Source organism: Python bivittatus, unplaced genomic scaffold, assembly GCF_059951505.1.
Source record: "Python bivittatus isolate LINGU-HERP-01145 unplaced genomic scaffold, Pbiv_v1 ctg000480_np1212, whole genome shotgun sequence".
Classification (NCBI taxonomy): Eukaryota; Metazoa; Chordata; class Lepidosauria; order Squamata; family Pythonidae; genus Python; species Python bivittatus.
The window spans coordinates 65,090,139-65,102,994 of NW_028277075.1; the positions used below are offsets into that span (position 1 = coordinate 65,090,139).

At 41.8% G+C, this 12,856-nt stretch overlaps 2 protein-coding genes across 9 annotated transcripts in view; one reads left to right on the plus strand and one right to left on the minus strand.

Annotated features, from left to right (window-relative positions):
- IRF7 (interferon regulatory factor 7) overlaps nucleotides 1-6,490 on the plus strand; it is a 36,851-nt gene extending 30,361 nt beyond the window's left edge. For both annotated transcript variants that reach the window (XM_088146107.1, XM_088146108.1), the window contains exon 11: nucleotides 1-6,490. In XM_088146107.1, the coding sequence (XP_088002233.1) occupies nucleotides 1-159 (159 nt within the window). In that variant the 3' untranslated portion in view covers nucleotides 160-6,490.
- Nucleotides 6,409-12,856, minus strand: part of LOC112540528 (malignant fibrous histiocytoma-amplified sequence 1 homolog) — a 22,441-nt gene continuing 15,993 nt past the window's right edge. For 2 of the 7 annotated variants that reach the window (XM_088146103.1, XM_088146101.1), the window contains 5 exons: nucleotides 12,686-12,843; nucleotides 11,801-11,960; nucleotides 8,783-8,853; nucleotides 8,129-8,229; nucleotides 6,447-6,605 (listed from right to left, as the gene is read on the minus strand). In XM_088146103.1, coding sequence (XP_088002229.1) covers nucleotides 6,588-6,605; nucleotides 8,129-8,229; nucleotides 8,783-8,853; nucleotides 11,801-11,960; nucleotides 12,686-12,843 — 508 coding nt within the window. In that variant the 3' untranslated portion in view covers nucleotides 6,447-6,587. Of the gene's footprint in view, nucleotides 6,606-8,128; nucleotides 8,230-8,782; nucleotides 8,854-11,800; nucleotides 11,961-12,685; nucleotides 12,844-12,856 lie in introns of those variants that run through there. The other 5 variants (XM_025166096.2, XM_088146104.1, XM_088146105.1 and 2 more) reach the window with 4 other exon arrangements.

Here is a 12,856-nt window from a genome sequence, read left to right on the forward strand (position 1 = left end):
CTGGTTCCAAGTATTTGTAAATATTGGCATGAAGTCCTGCAGAGAGAAGGATTCTCATCCCTGAACAGTGAGAACGTGAGCCTACAAATCTCCAACAGCCTCTTTGACATGATAGAACATTTCAATACCATATTCATGCAGACTGAGACAGTGTATTGAATGCTTTGTACGCCGGTAGGATTTGCAAAGGGTGAGGCTGGTTCTCTCCATTTGTTTCATAAGCAGAAGTACCGTAATCTCCTGATTGCATCGCAGCCTTGCATCTCAGGCTAGATAACCCACTAATTGGACTACTATTTATTGAGATAATCACACAGATGGAACACTGCTATTCCAGCTGAATTCTTTCCAAGAACTTATTGGAATATATATCTTGTTATGTAGCATTATGATATGAATTCCCCTCTGCCAGTAGAAGTCAGATGTGCCACAAAGTTGAGGAAATTCTTGCAAGAATGTATATTCATGCGATAAGGATTTTTGGATATTGCAGGGATGAATTTGGATTCAGGAATGCAAATTTATCTCCTACGTTTTATAGGAAAAAACCTACAATGTATATTCAAACCTGAAACTCAGTTGATGTTTCCTTTCTCCATGCAACTGCGCATGAAACCATTCCCAACTCTTACGGGACAGGGTTAGGAGCAAGGTTTTGTATTTTCAGTCCTAAAAAGAAAAAAAAAACTACACAAGAATTTCTTTCCCTCTGTAGGAATTGAGTTTACTGTCCCTACAGATGCTCCAGTTTTTAAAATACTTGAAAGAAAAATATTTAAAAACTTATGTTCGTGCAAGGCAAACTTCGTAACCAATAAACTGTATCAAATTCCTTAGAAGTGGAAACATTGGGAGCTGTTCCCTCTTGTAATTTGGAGGGGGGTAATCGAAGTAGAGTTACTTTATTTATCTCTGGCACTAAACTTTGTATTATATTATAGATATTGTATATTTTAACTTTATTGACAAACGCAGGGCATGTAAACTGTTCAGAATCAGTACTGATTGGAGCAGCATGTAAATCTTATAAGTAAGGAAGTGTGGAATCAAACACACAACCCAAAAGCAAAATAATCAAGGCTTCCCCAGAGTGTTTATTAAACAGTATGTACTGGAGGGACCCCACTAAGGGATAGTGAGAGACACCCCTGCAGACAAAAGAGATGCACTGATATTCATACGTTTCAGAAAAGGGGAAAGGAAAAGAATGCCGACAGACATATTCATATCATGATGCAGGCATGCATAACTAAGTAAGTAATAGATCTCAAGTTACTTTCTGCCCCTCTACTATCTACAAGGAAAACAATAGCCTTACTGAGAAGAAGAAACAAATCAATTCAAGGTGCCAAATGCCAGGAAGAGCGCATCCTCCTATGGGGATGTTTGTGATAAGGTCTTTACAACCAGCCTAATTCACACCAGCTTCAAGGCTGCTGCACATTCTTTTGTGTTTCAGTTTTATTAAGGCACTCCCATTCGTCTGAAGCCTCTAAAAACTTACTTTCTTCACCTAAAAATGTACAGTGGTACCTCGGGTCACGAATGCTTCTGTTCACGACCAATTCGGGTCACGAACAGCACCGTTCGCAAAATTTTGCTTCTGTTTGCGAACTCCGCATCAGGTGACGAACAGGATCCGCGGCCATTTTCCCTCCCGTGACACGTGGTCGTGGCTTCCTGTAGGGAGGGGGACTCTCCCTCCAAACAATAACCGCCTCCCCACCCGCCTTCCTGTCCTCCACGCCTCAAGCAAGGTTAGCGTTCTCTCTCTTCATAGTGTACTGTACTGTACTTTGTGTCATATTTTTGTGGTTTAAAAAAAAAAATACATATGGTTCAGAACGGATTAACCGTATTTACATTGAACCTTATGGGAAAATTTGATTCGGGTCGCGACCAATTCGGGTCGCGACCAGAGTCGTGGAACGAATTAGGTTCGTGACCCGAGGTACCACTGTATTTTTCTCACATAAGTAAGTAAATACTTTAATAGGTGAAGAAGTAAGTAAACACTTTAATAGGCAAAGGGGCTTACACAGCCCAAGGATGAGAGGCCATTGATCTTTGTCTTAAGTCTATAATTAATTAATTATAGACTTAATTAAGTAATTAAGCCTGTAATTTAAGTCTGTAATTTCAGACTTGCAAGATTGATATCAGCCTTATGAAGTAGACCAGACAGGAAACATGACCAGATGAGCTTATTCTACTTTATTGTAAAGCTAAATTAACAGAATCTTGTAAATCTGAAGTTACATCTCTCCCCTCCCCACTCCATCTCCTTTACAGTCCAAGAAACTAGGCAGGGTCTCTTCTGGGCCTCTTGCCCCGCCCACATCCCTGCTGCGAGCTCAGCTGCCTTTTATCTGACCATTCCCTTGGTTGCATCTCTTTCCCCTGTCTCCCAAGGTCATTCCCACAGGAACCTGTTTTGTAGCCTAAGTCATATTAAACCAAAAAAGTGTAGAGGCAAAACAAAAGGCATTTTGCTGACCAATTTTGGTTGCAGAGTTTGGGGGGTGGGTTCTGTAGGCTACGACAGTAGGACTGGTAGACCATATCTAGCCAGTAGACTGCCTACCCCAGCTGTAAGACAGTTGCAGGTAATGTAGCCTCATAATATGTGGTCTTTGATATGAGAGAAGCATAGAAGCATGTAAGAAGATCCCTGCTGGGTCAGGCAAAGGCCTGTCAAGGTCAGTTTTTGGCTTCCCACAGTGGCCAAACAGATGTGGCTTGGAAGCTTGCAAGCATCCCAAAGAGGGTGATTGTCCTTTCTTACTGCTTCTTCCTAGCTGTTGGTATTTTAAGGTATATTTGTGATGGAATGGAATTATGAAGGCCAGGCTCAGGGAGAAAAACATTTTCTTACATCTCCTGAGGAGTGTGGGAGATACAAGAGGATGAGACTAGCACCTCCCTGAGGAATTCACAGTGTTGTGGCTGGCATTACTTGGGACCTGGGGTTTGAGTCTGGGAAGATTGATGTCAGGCCTAGCCCAAGGAACTCCAAGAGACCATGTAAATTCAGTCCAGCTATGTTTATTAGCTACAACCTCTAACAATCTTCCCAGACTGAAACCCCAGCTCCCAAGTAATGCCACAACATTGTGAATTCCTTAGGGAGGTGCTAGTCTCATCCTCTTGTATCTCCCACGCTCCTCAGGAGATGTAAGAAAATGTTTTTCTCCCTGAGCCTGGCCTTCATAATTCCATTCCATCACAATATTAAAATGTGATGTGCAAAACTTTTCAACTCAGACTAGTTCTAATTCTGAAACAGTTCCAAACTGCTCAGTTTTTCACAATCAGGCACAACCCCCTTTCAAGTTCAGTAGGGTTTGAGTCAAAAGGTTTTGCACACTAGTGGTAGTGTATTTATATACTATTAAATGTAGCACCTGTCTGCAACTTCTTAAAGCAGCCAAGTCTTTTCCCAGGATCACGTGGCGTCCTTCACAGCTGCTACATTCATGCTTGCCCACAGTCCAAAACACCTTTTGGAGGATCAGATTTGAAGCACTGCATAGCCAAAGTGTCCAGCCATCAGGACTAATCCTGTAGCCAGCGGTAGCACTACCCTCCAGCTGCTTGCATATTTCCCCCTTAACAATATATAATTCATGACTCCACATTTTAGTTTAAATAGTTCTGGCATTCAACTTTTGGTCAGCGTCAGAATTTCCTATGGTTAATTTCAGCGAATGACCTTAAGTTTTAGTAACCTTCCCGCTTTTTATATTTTTTGTGCCGTGCATGATTTCTTCTCTGTCCCTTTTGCTATGGAGTAAGGCAGTGGAACATGGAAGGATGTGATTTCAAAGCGACTTCTCTGTGTGAAGTCGAGGTTGCATGCGCTTATATACAACCCATTAGTAGAAATGAACTTGGTGGATACAGGTGACCATGTTTGCCTTCGCCTGCAGTTGGGGTAGGACAAGATAAAAAATTATGAAGGTACCAAGTAGCTGCTGTCATATTGTCCACAGTATTCAAAGAAACAGCTTGTTTAGTCAGTTTTGCCATAGCAAAAACATGGCATATTAAATATTAAGATTTCTTACTTTGTAACAAATGCTGGATTACTTTATGCATTTTAGAATTGAATCCTGTTGCATTTAGTGGATTATATTCGTTATTCAGTGTGCTTGGAACTGAAGCCATGATGCACTGTTTTTTTATTTAGATAAAATGTGCAGTTCTGGAAGAACTCCCAATGCAGAAGCAATAGATAGGAACAGTTGTTTATTTTATGGTGAATTAACAGCAAAGGTGAATGAATACTGGTTTGCAGCCTATGTTGCACTGTCGCTGTCTTTTTCCTCTTCTCCCTCAACCACTCCAAGCGCGTTGCCCAGATCTGCTCAGGCAGGTGAGGGCATGTAGGAGGGCTGCAGATGAGAATTGAAATCCATTTGCCAACAGTTCCTGTTCCTCAGGCGGACGGTGGTTGGACATCCCTGGACCAGATCCACCTGGTTGCATTACCCAGGTAGCAACCTAATGCCTGTCTTTCTGTGCCTAGCATGATAAGCCAAAAAAGGGGTGATTGAAGAGAAGGGAATCCATTATTTAAACCTTCCGTCAGAAGCAGCATCGTGCCCATACGTTAACAATCTCTCCATATCTTCTGACCTGCTAAATACCTCTTCTTCCAAGATCCAAGGCTGGAAAGCCAGGATGGAATTGATGGCAGAGCACACTCGTTTTAAGTTTGGGTAGCCTGTCTCAAAGTCGAGACGTGCTCTTCATTAGCTAAAGCAGGAGACCTGCAGATCAGATTGCATTCATCTTCTGTACGGCTTGCCTTGTTTAAGGGAAGAGGAGCTTGAATGTTTTTTTGGTTTTTTTAATCAGTGCTTTCAGGTCATGAAGGGCTGTGAGCATAGAGTACCTTTTCCTGTTGCTGAACGAAGGGGCCCCAGCTCCTGGAGTGAAACTTACTGGGAATCAATTTCAGAGAAGCTCAGCACAGACCAGATGGCAAATAAAGCAAAGCCTTGTAATGTTTGTCATTGGTTTAGCTATGGAACTCAAGTTTTAAATTAACCTTGTAGCAGAATGCATTTCCCAGTTGGCCCACATAGTATCTTCATAGTTGAAAAGGAAGCAATTGTTTATAGCCAAGGTTTCATTTTAACCTGCTCATAAACCTGACCTACCATGATAGCACCTTGTTCCTGCTTAGCATGCAGTGAAAAAATGTATCTGTTAAGTTTAATAAATCTGTGTTGGATATTACTTGCAAGTGGGGTGTTATTACAAATTGGGATTCCTAAGCAGAGTTTTCTTCAGTAAGAACCTGAGAGAAATAGAACAAGATTGACTGTTCCCTTAGCACAACACGCCCCCCCGCCCCGCCCCGCCAAAAAGCAGAATATTTGGCTGAATCCACTGGATGAAGCAAGGAGTATACTGATAAGAAGGGAGATGTTAGTATGCATTTCCTGAAGATAATCCATCCTGGTTCGTGTGTTGGCAAAGAAAATAAAGTCCCATAAAACAAGCACTATTTCAGAGGCAGCTACTCTTGGCTTATTTAAAAATAAAATCTTGATGTGACAGACTGTTCAAGGAGACAGAATATTTATTAAATCTGAATTTACATCATTGGCATAAATGGCATCATTTTCAATAAACCTCAGTTTAATGCACACTTTTTTTTAAAATTAATTTGTAAAGCCACCTTTCTCAATGAGTGACTCTGGGCGGCGAACAATATCAAACAGAAATAAAAACAACTACATCATTGATGTAACTGAAATGAATCCATTACAGGGAGATGAAATCTAGCCACAAATTTGTCTGTCGCATCCGAAGTCCATTTTAAATGGAGGCCTGTTAAACCGAGGTTTTGCAGCATAAGGAAATTGGCAGCTTGTTTTCTAATATGCCCTAGATAATGATACTTTAAAGCAGGGTTGGGGGAGCTGGACCTGGGTGTTGCTGAATTTTAGCTCGTTTGGCCAAGTTGGCTATGGCTCCTGGGAGCGCCAGCAATAGTTCGAGGGTTCCCATGGGCTAATCCTCAGCAACCCTGAACTACCCTTGTTCCATTAACTCCAACTGACTATCTGTAAAAGATTTGTACTTTACTCAGGCACAGTACTTAAACTGTGATACATTCACCAGGCTTTCCTAAAAGCTGTATGTTTTTCATGATCCAATTCTAATGGCTATGAGTTTTATTATACATGTTTTTCAAATTTTGCTGTCAGTCATTGTTCCTAGAGATGAAAGCCACTTACTGTGCTTTTGGCTCTCAAGAATCCTTCTAGACTATGAATGTCTGAAAACCTTGTTTGTACTGAACTGAATTATGTTGTAGTGTTAGGACTGAATATCAAGTCTTATATTCATTTTATAAAGTGTATAAAGCCGAATGAGAACTTGTAATGAGAAATCAAGTCTTTCTGTAACTCGTGTAGCTCACTAAACTACAACTTCAGTCAATACACTTCTGTTTTATGGAAATAAACTGACATTCCACATAAGTTTAAGAAGTAAGTTTTTTATTTGAACTGATCCTGAAACGACATTGGCGGGAATGATGTTGGCCAGTGATTTGTCTTTCATGGCTGTTTTCATTTATCCAAGATGCTCTACAATGAAATATATCAGGAAATGTATTACTGATTTTGTTTAAAAGATTAAACAGGTTTAAAGCCAAGTGTTATAATTATAGAATAAAGTTCTCTGGTGCTTTGGAGGACATAGGAGCACCAATGTGGCACTTCTTAACAATACTTTTTACAAATCTTTTGCAACTTTTTAAGGTGTTGCAAAGAGGTGTTGTATTTGTGCTGTTGCACCATCCAAAGCAGTTCTGGAGACACCGTCTCAAATGCTGCATGGTTTTAATTCTTGGGCTCATCCACACAGCCACTTTGCCATGCATTCCTCCCATCCAGGCATCAGGAGGAAATCACATTGGCGTAAATTGCATTGCTCCCATATCTTGCCCTTAATGCACCTCTGGAATGGTGCGTGCCATGCTCCTATCTGTACAACTCCTTTACATGACCTTGTAAGAGCAGTAATTGGCAGTTTTCCCTGGCTGAACGTCATCCCCCGGGGTAAAGCCACCACCAATTGCCATATATAATACGTGCCAGAATGGTGGTGGTAAGATCCTGGTACATTACTTACAGGTAGTACTCAACTTTACAACCAGTCCTCACACTTACAACTGTCCCAGCATCCCCGTGGTCACATGATCATGATTCGGTCACATGATCATGATTCGGGCACTTGGCAACAGCCACACATTTACAATGGTTGCAGCATCCTGTAGTCACATAATCACCATTTCCAACCTTCCCAGCCAGCTTCTGACAAGCAAAGTCAGCAGGGAAGGTTGCAAGTCACCGTCACGTGATGTCTCACTTAACAACTGTGATTTGCTTAACAACCACAACAAAAAGGTCACAAAATTGGATGCAGTCATGTGATCCCTCACTTAACAACCGCACTGCTTAACGATGAATTTTCCAGTCCCTATTGTGGTTGTAAGTCAAAGACTACCTGTACGTGATCTTGGAGCCAGAGTTCAAGGAAGGGGATTCAGTATGTGCAAGAGAGGTGTTCGGCTATGGGCTGCACTCCAGTACATCCACATAATTTCTTCAAAATGATTATTGATGGGTCAAGCTGTCAACTACTAGGTGGCACTCAAGTCACCTCCATGTCAGATGAGAGGTCCTCTTCTGTTTTCCCAAGGAAAACTCTACTTCCATGCTGGAACTCCTTGGACCAACTTAAGCCTGCCTTAGCATTGGGCTACCTACAATATGGAGGCTGTGTTTTGAGGACATGTCCTGAGCAAAGAGTATGTGGGGCATCTTTGCACCATGTTAAACAAGCTAGGTGGGTGAACTCTTACTGTCTCTCTGTTTCATAGCAGTATCAGCTGATGCTGGAATAGAGATACGTGAATGAAAGGGTCCAATTCACACCGCAAATACTATACATTGCAACTGCAACCTGTTTCTGACATCATGGTCAAAATATAACACTCCATCTTTCTGGCCAGCTTTCCCCTACTTAGTGTCCTCCAGTTGGGCTATAGTTCCTAATTCCTAGCAAGTTTAGGGAAGGCTACTTTAGACTGCCACAGCTAACATACCTGTCTTTCCACATGGACAGTGCTGGTTCCAAAGGTAGCATTCCCATAGCTGGTGATATAATACTGTGCAGGAGCCTCAGTTCTGCTTGGTTTGTCTGGGACTGTGAAAATAGTAAAATGCTTAATATCAGGCCTCTGCAATAATGTTATGGCAGACGCCTGGGCTAGACTGCCTCCCTCTCACCCAAGTTTATGGATGCCTCAGAGAAGGCATCAGGTCCCTGGGTTAGGCATAAAGGCCAGAAAGCTCTCCTACCATTATCCAGTTCAGTCAGCCACACCTGGCTCAGTCTCTTAAGAGTCAGTTGGTTTTTCTGTTGTGCGAAGTGCAAACCCCCAATATTGCAACAATTCAAAGTTACTATGTTTTAACCCTCGGAAGCTAATGGCCTGTAGTCATTATAACTGAACTGCAATAGCATATTACAAATATTCTGAACAAAGCCAGGACCATAGAATTTTGTATCTGTAAGTATTTTGTAAAATACTTAAAGATACTGAGCCTGTATTTTTCAAGATATTTACCCTAAGACAAACTCACCATTTCATCATGCAACATTCTAGTTTATTGAAACAATAATGACAACTAACATTAGTATTTAAATAATTAAGGCAGAGAATCATTGACCTTAATGACAAATATTCCAACCTCACCTTTGGGTAACAGGAGCTCTGTTTCAAACTGATGGGCACAAATTCCACAAGTTTTAATGTCTTCTTTGAACCTGGAATGAGGTTGGTTGAGAAAAAGGACCAAGCATCACTAAACGGATTGGCCCCTGGTGTGATACGGTAGTTATTAAGATCTCAGACTAAGGACAAGATCAAGGTTTAAGTCCCCACACAAGCATGGAGTTCACTGCTTGATTTAGGCCAGTTACACCTAGCACAGACCAACCTACCTCTAAGGGAAAGTGTGGGGATAAAATGAGAGATGCCAATGTATCTCATCTTGAACTTTCAAGGAAAAAGGCAGAATTTAAATGCCATACCTACTCAAATGTGGGTCGGTTGGTTTCTTTGTTTGGGGTTTGGTTTGGCGTGGTTACCAAAGGTGGTTTTTGCTAATGCTTTAAACATGAAAGATTGAAAAACTAGAAGTACAGAGGCATATCTAAATTCCCACTGCTGTAATGTGGGGAAAAGATGCAGATGAAAATGGGAAGAAACTGCCACTTGAGCAACAATCCACTATTCTTTCCCACAGCTGCTACTCCTGGGTGAGTAGAAATCCCTCAGAAATGGTGCAAGTTAGTCCACACACCAATTTTGTACTATGTCTTCTGGATGGGCGGAAAAGGAAAGATTTAAGTTTGAACCCCCAGCCCAGCAGGAGACTCCTCTAGTCCCCTTGGGGTAGGCACTATTTTTCAGGCTGACCTTTCAAGAGGGTGGCTTTGGAGATATTAAAACAATAATATCTGTTTAGTTGTTTAGAGTAATAAAATATAAGCCATTTGGAGAAGTTATAAAAACATTATTAATCTCTTACATTGATTGTATATTGTATCCCCTAGCTTAGGTATAACAAAGTTAAAGAAAAAAAATTGATGAAGCCCTAATTATAACCTGAAGAAAACTGACATAATAGCCAACCTGCAGCACAGCCTTTCCCAATCTAGTGCCAACCACATGCCCTAATCTCCACTTTAGTTTGGGCTGTGCTGGCTGGGGATTATGGGAGAGGAGACCTAAAACATCTAGAAGGCAGCAGGTTCAGGAAGTTGATGGATCAAATGAGAGAGGACTATAAAAGTGGTAGAAAGGAAACCCTCAGTAACAATTAGAAGAAGCGCTTAAATGAAAATAAGCACCTTATTGGAAATATTTGGGAGGTTTTATTTCCTTTTTAAAATCAGTTTAGAGGATTCAGAGCCATCCCCTCAATTAAACTTAAGAAACAAGGGTCCAGAGCAAAGTATCTCAAATGATCTGCTTTGGAGATAGAAATGTTATAATTGTTATAATTTTCTGGATAAAGGCCAATATACAGTGGGGCAAAAAAGTATTTAGTCAGCCACCAATTGTGCAAGTTCTCCCACTTAAAAAGATGAGAGAGGCCTGTAATTTTCATCATAGGTATACCTCAACTATGAGAGACAAAATGGGGGAAAAAATCCAGAAAATCACATTGTCTGATTTTTAAAGAATTTATTTGCAAATCATGGTGGAAAATAAGTATTTGGTCAATATCAAAAGTTCATCGCAATACTTTGTTATATATCCTTTGTTGGCAATGACAGAGGTCAAACATTTTCTGTAAGTCTTCACAAGGTTTTCACACACTGTTGCTGGTATTTTGGCCCATGCCTCCATGCAGATCTCCTCTAGAGCAGTGATGTTTTGGGGCTGTCGCTGGGCAACACGGACTTTCAACTCCCTCCAAAGGTTTTCCATGAGGTTGAGATCTGGAGAATGGCTAGGCCACTCCAGGACCTTGAAATGCTTCTTACGAAGCCACTCCTTTGTTGCCCAGGCAGTGTGTTTGGGATCAACGTCATGCTGAAAGACCCAGCCACGTTTCATCTTCAATGCCCTTGCTGACGGAAGGAGGTGTTCACTCAAAATCTCATGATACATGGCCCCATTCATTCTTTCCTTTACACAGACCAGTCGTCCTGGTCCCTTTGCAGAAAAACAGCCCCAAAGTATGATGTTTCCACCCCCATGCTTCACAGTAGGTATGGTGTTCTTTGGATGCAACTCAACATTCTCTCTCCTCCAAACATGACGAGTTGAGTTTAGACCAAAACATTCTACTTTGGTTTCATCTGACCATATGACATTCTCCCAATCCTCTTCTGGATCATCCAAATGCTCTCTAGCAAACTTCAGACGGGCCCAGACATGTACTGGCTTAAGCAGGGGGACACATCTGGCACTGCAGGATTTGAGTCCCTGGCGGCGTAGTGTGTTACTGATGGTAGCCTTTGTTACTTTGGTCCCAGCTCTCTGCAGGTCATTCCCCCCATGTGGTTCTGGGATTTTTGCTCACCGTTCTTGTGATCATTTTGACCCCACGGGGTGAGATCTTGCATGGAACCCCAGATCAAGGGAGATTATCAGTGGTCTTGTATGTCTTCCATTTTCTAATTCTTGCTCCCACAGTTGATTTCTTCACACCAAGCTGCTTGCCTATTGCAGATTCAGTCTTCCCAGCCTGGTGCAGGTCTACAATTTTGTTTCTGGTGTCCTTCAACAGCTCTTTGGTCTTGGCCATAGTGGAGCTTGGAGTGTGACTGTTTGAGGTTGTGGACAGGTGTCTTTTATACTGATAACAAGGTCAAACAGGTGCCATTACTACAGGTAACGAGTGGAGGACAGAGGAGCTTCTTAAAGAAGTAGTTACAAGTCTGTGAGAGCCAGACATCTTGCTTGTTTGTAGGTGACCAAATACTTATTTTCCACCATGATTTGCAAATAAATTCTTTAAAAATCAGACAATGTGATTTTCTGGATTCCCCCCCCCCCCATTTTGTCTCTCATAGTTGAGGTATACCTATGATGAAAATTACAGGCCTCTCTCATCTTTTTAAGTGGGAGAACTTGCACAATTGGTGGCTGACTAAATACTTTTTTGCCCCACTGTACAGGGAAAGATGCAATTTAAATAGTAAACTGTGAAAGACTTTACAGTGTTGGTTTTGCTGGTGCAAAGTATGAAATACGCACATGGTGGTCTTGTCATCCAGATCTGGCCAGACAAATTCGGCAAGACATCCAACTGTCCGGCAGGGTGCCTTTATGCAAAGATGGAGCCCAGGCCATTCTTCCAGGAGGTTTTGGTTGATGGAGATGATTGTCATAATAAAATCCCAGGTTAACTGGAATCCTTTAAAAGGCAATACAGAGAGGGGGTTCTAAGAAGCATTTGATGCAGCCAGCATTATCCAACTTGATGAACCCCAGATGGGTCCAATTTCAACTCCCATAATCACTAGCCAGTCTAGCCAGAGGCTATGAGTTTTGGGGGAGCTGAAATTTGATGCTGTTGGAGAGCCCCAAGCTGGGAAAAGCTGGCCTGAGTACTGACTTTAAAGGATGCGTTAAAGCAGATGCAACTTTGCTGATTAAACATCTTGTGCACACAAGGTTAATCTTGATCACTGCCTGGCAACAGGAGCTCTTGGTTCATCATTGTTGAGAAGAGTGACTGAAAGAAAACAATTGATTCTCTAAAGTTGGTCCTTCAGTTCCACTGTTTGGTTTGGGACAAGGTTATCTGAAGGACTATCTCTGTCCACTGAAGCTTGTTTCCAACCTACCACCTTTTGTCAGTGGTCCTTCTCCCATACTCAAGATCAGTGGGATGTGCCTGTAGACTTTTTTCAGCCAGCACTCAGAGGTAGGGCTGACCATTCAAATGGTTATATACCATGCCGCTTCAATAGCTGCATATAGGCAAACCTTGAACAGCTTTCCTCAACTGAGACCCAAGGAGCTCTTTTCTTAAGGATTACACAGGTTTCGGCCTTACATACACTGTTTTCGTTGCACATCATTTACATTACGTTTGAGGGTATAATCCTAAAAAGCAGTAAATGCCTATGTACGTACTGTCTCTCTCCGCTGGCTTTCTGCACCTGAGTTCAATATAGCTGTAACCTTTTTGGTTGTTTGCCTTGATCAGTAAAGGTGTGCCACTACATATGAGCAGACAGATTGCTTTAGCAACCCAGTAAGTTGAATAGAAGGAGCAAGCTTTCACCATGAGTCTGGGAAGAGAGA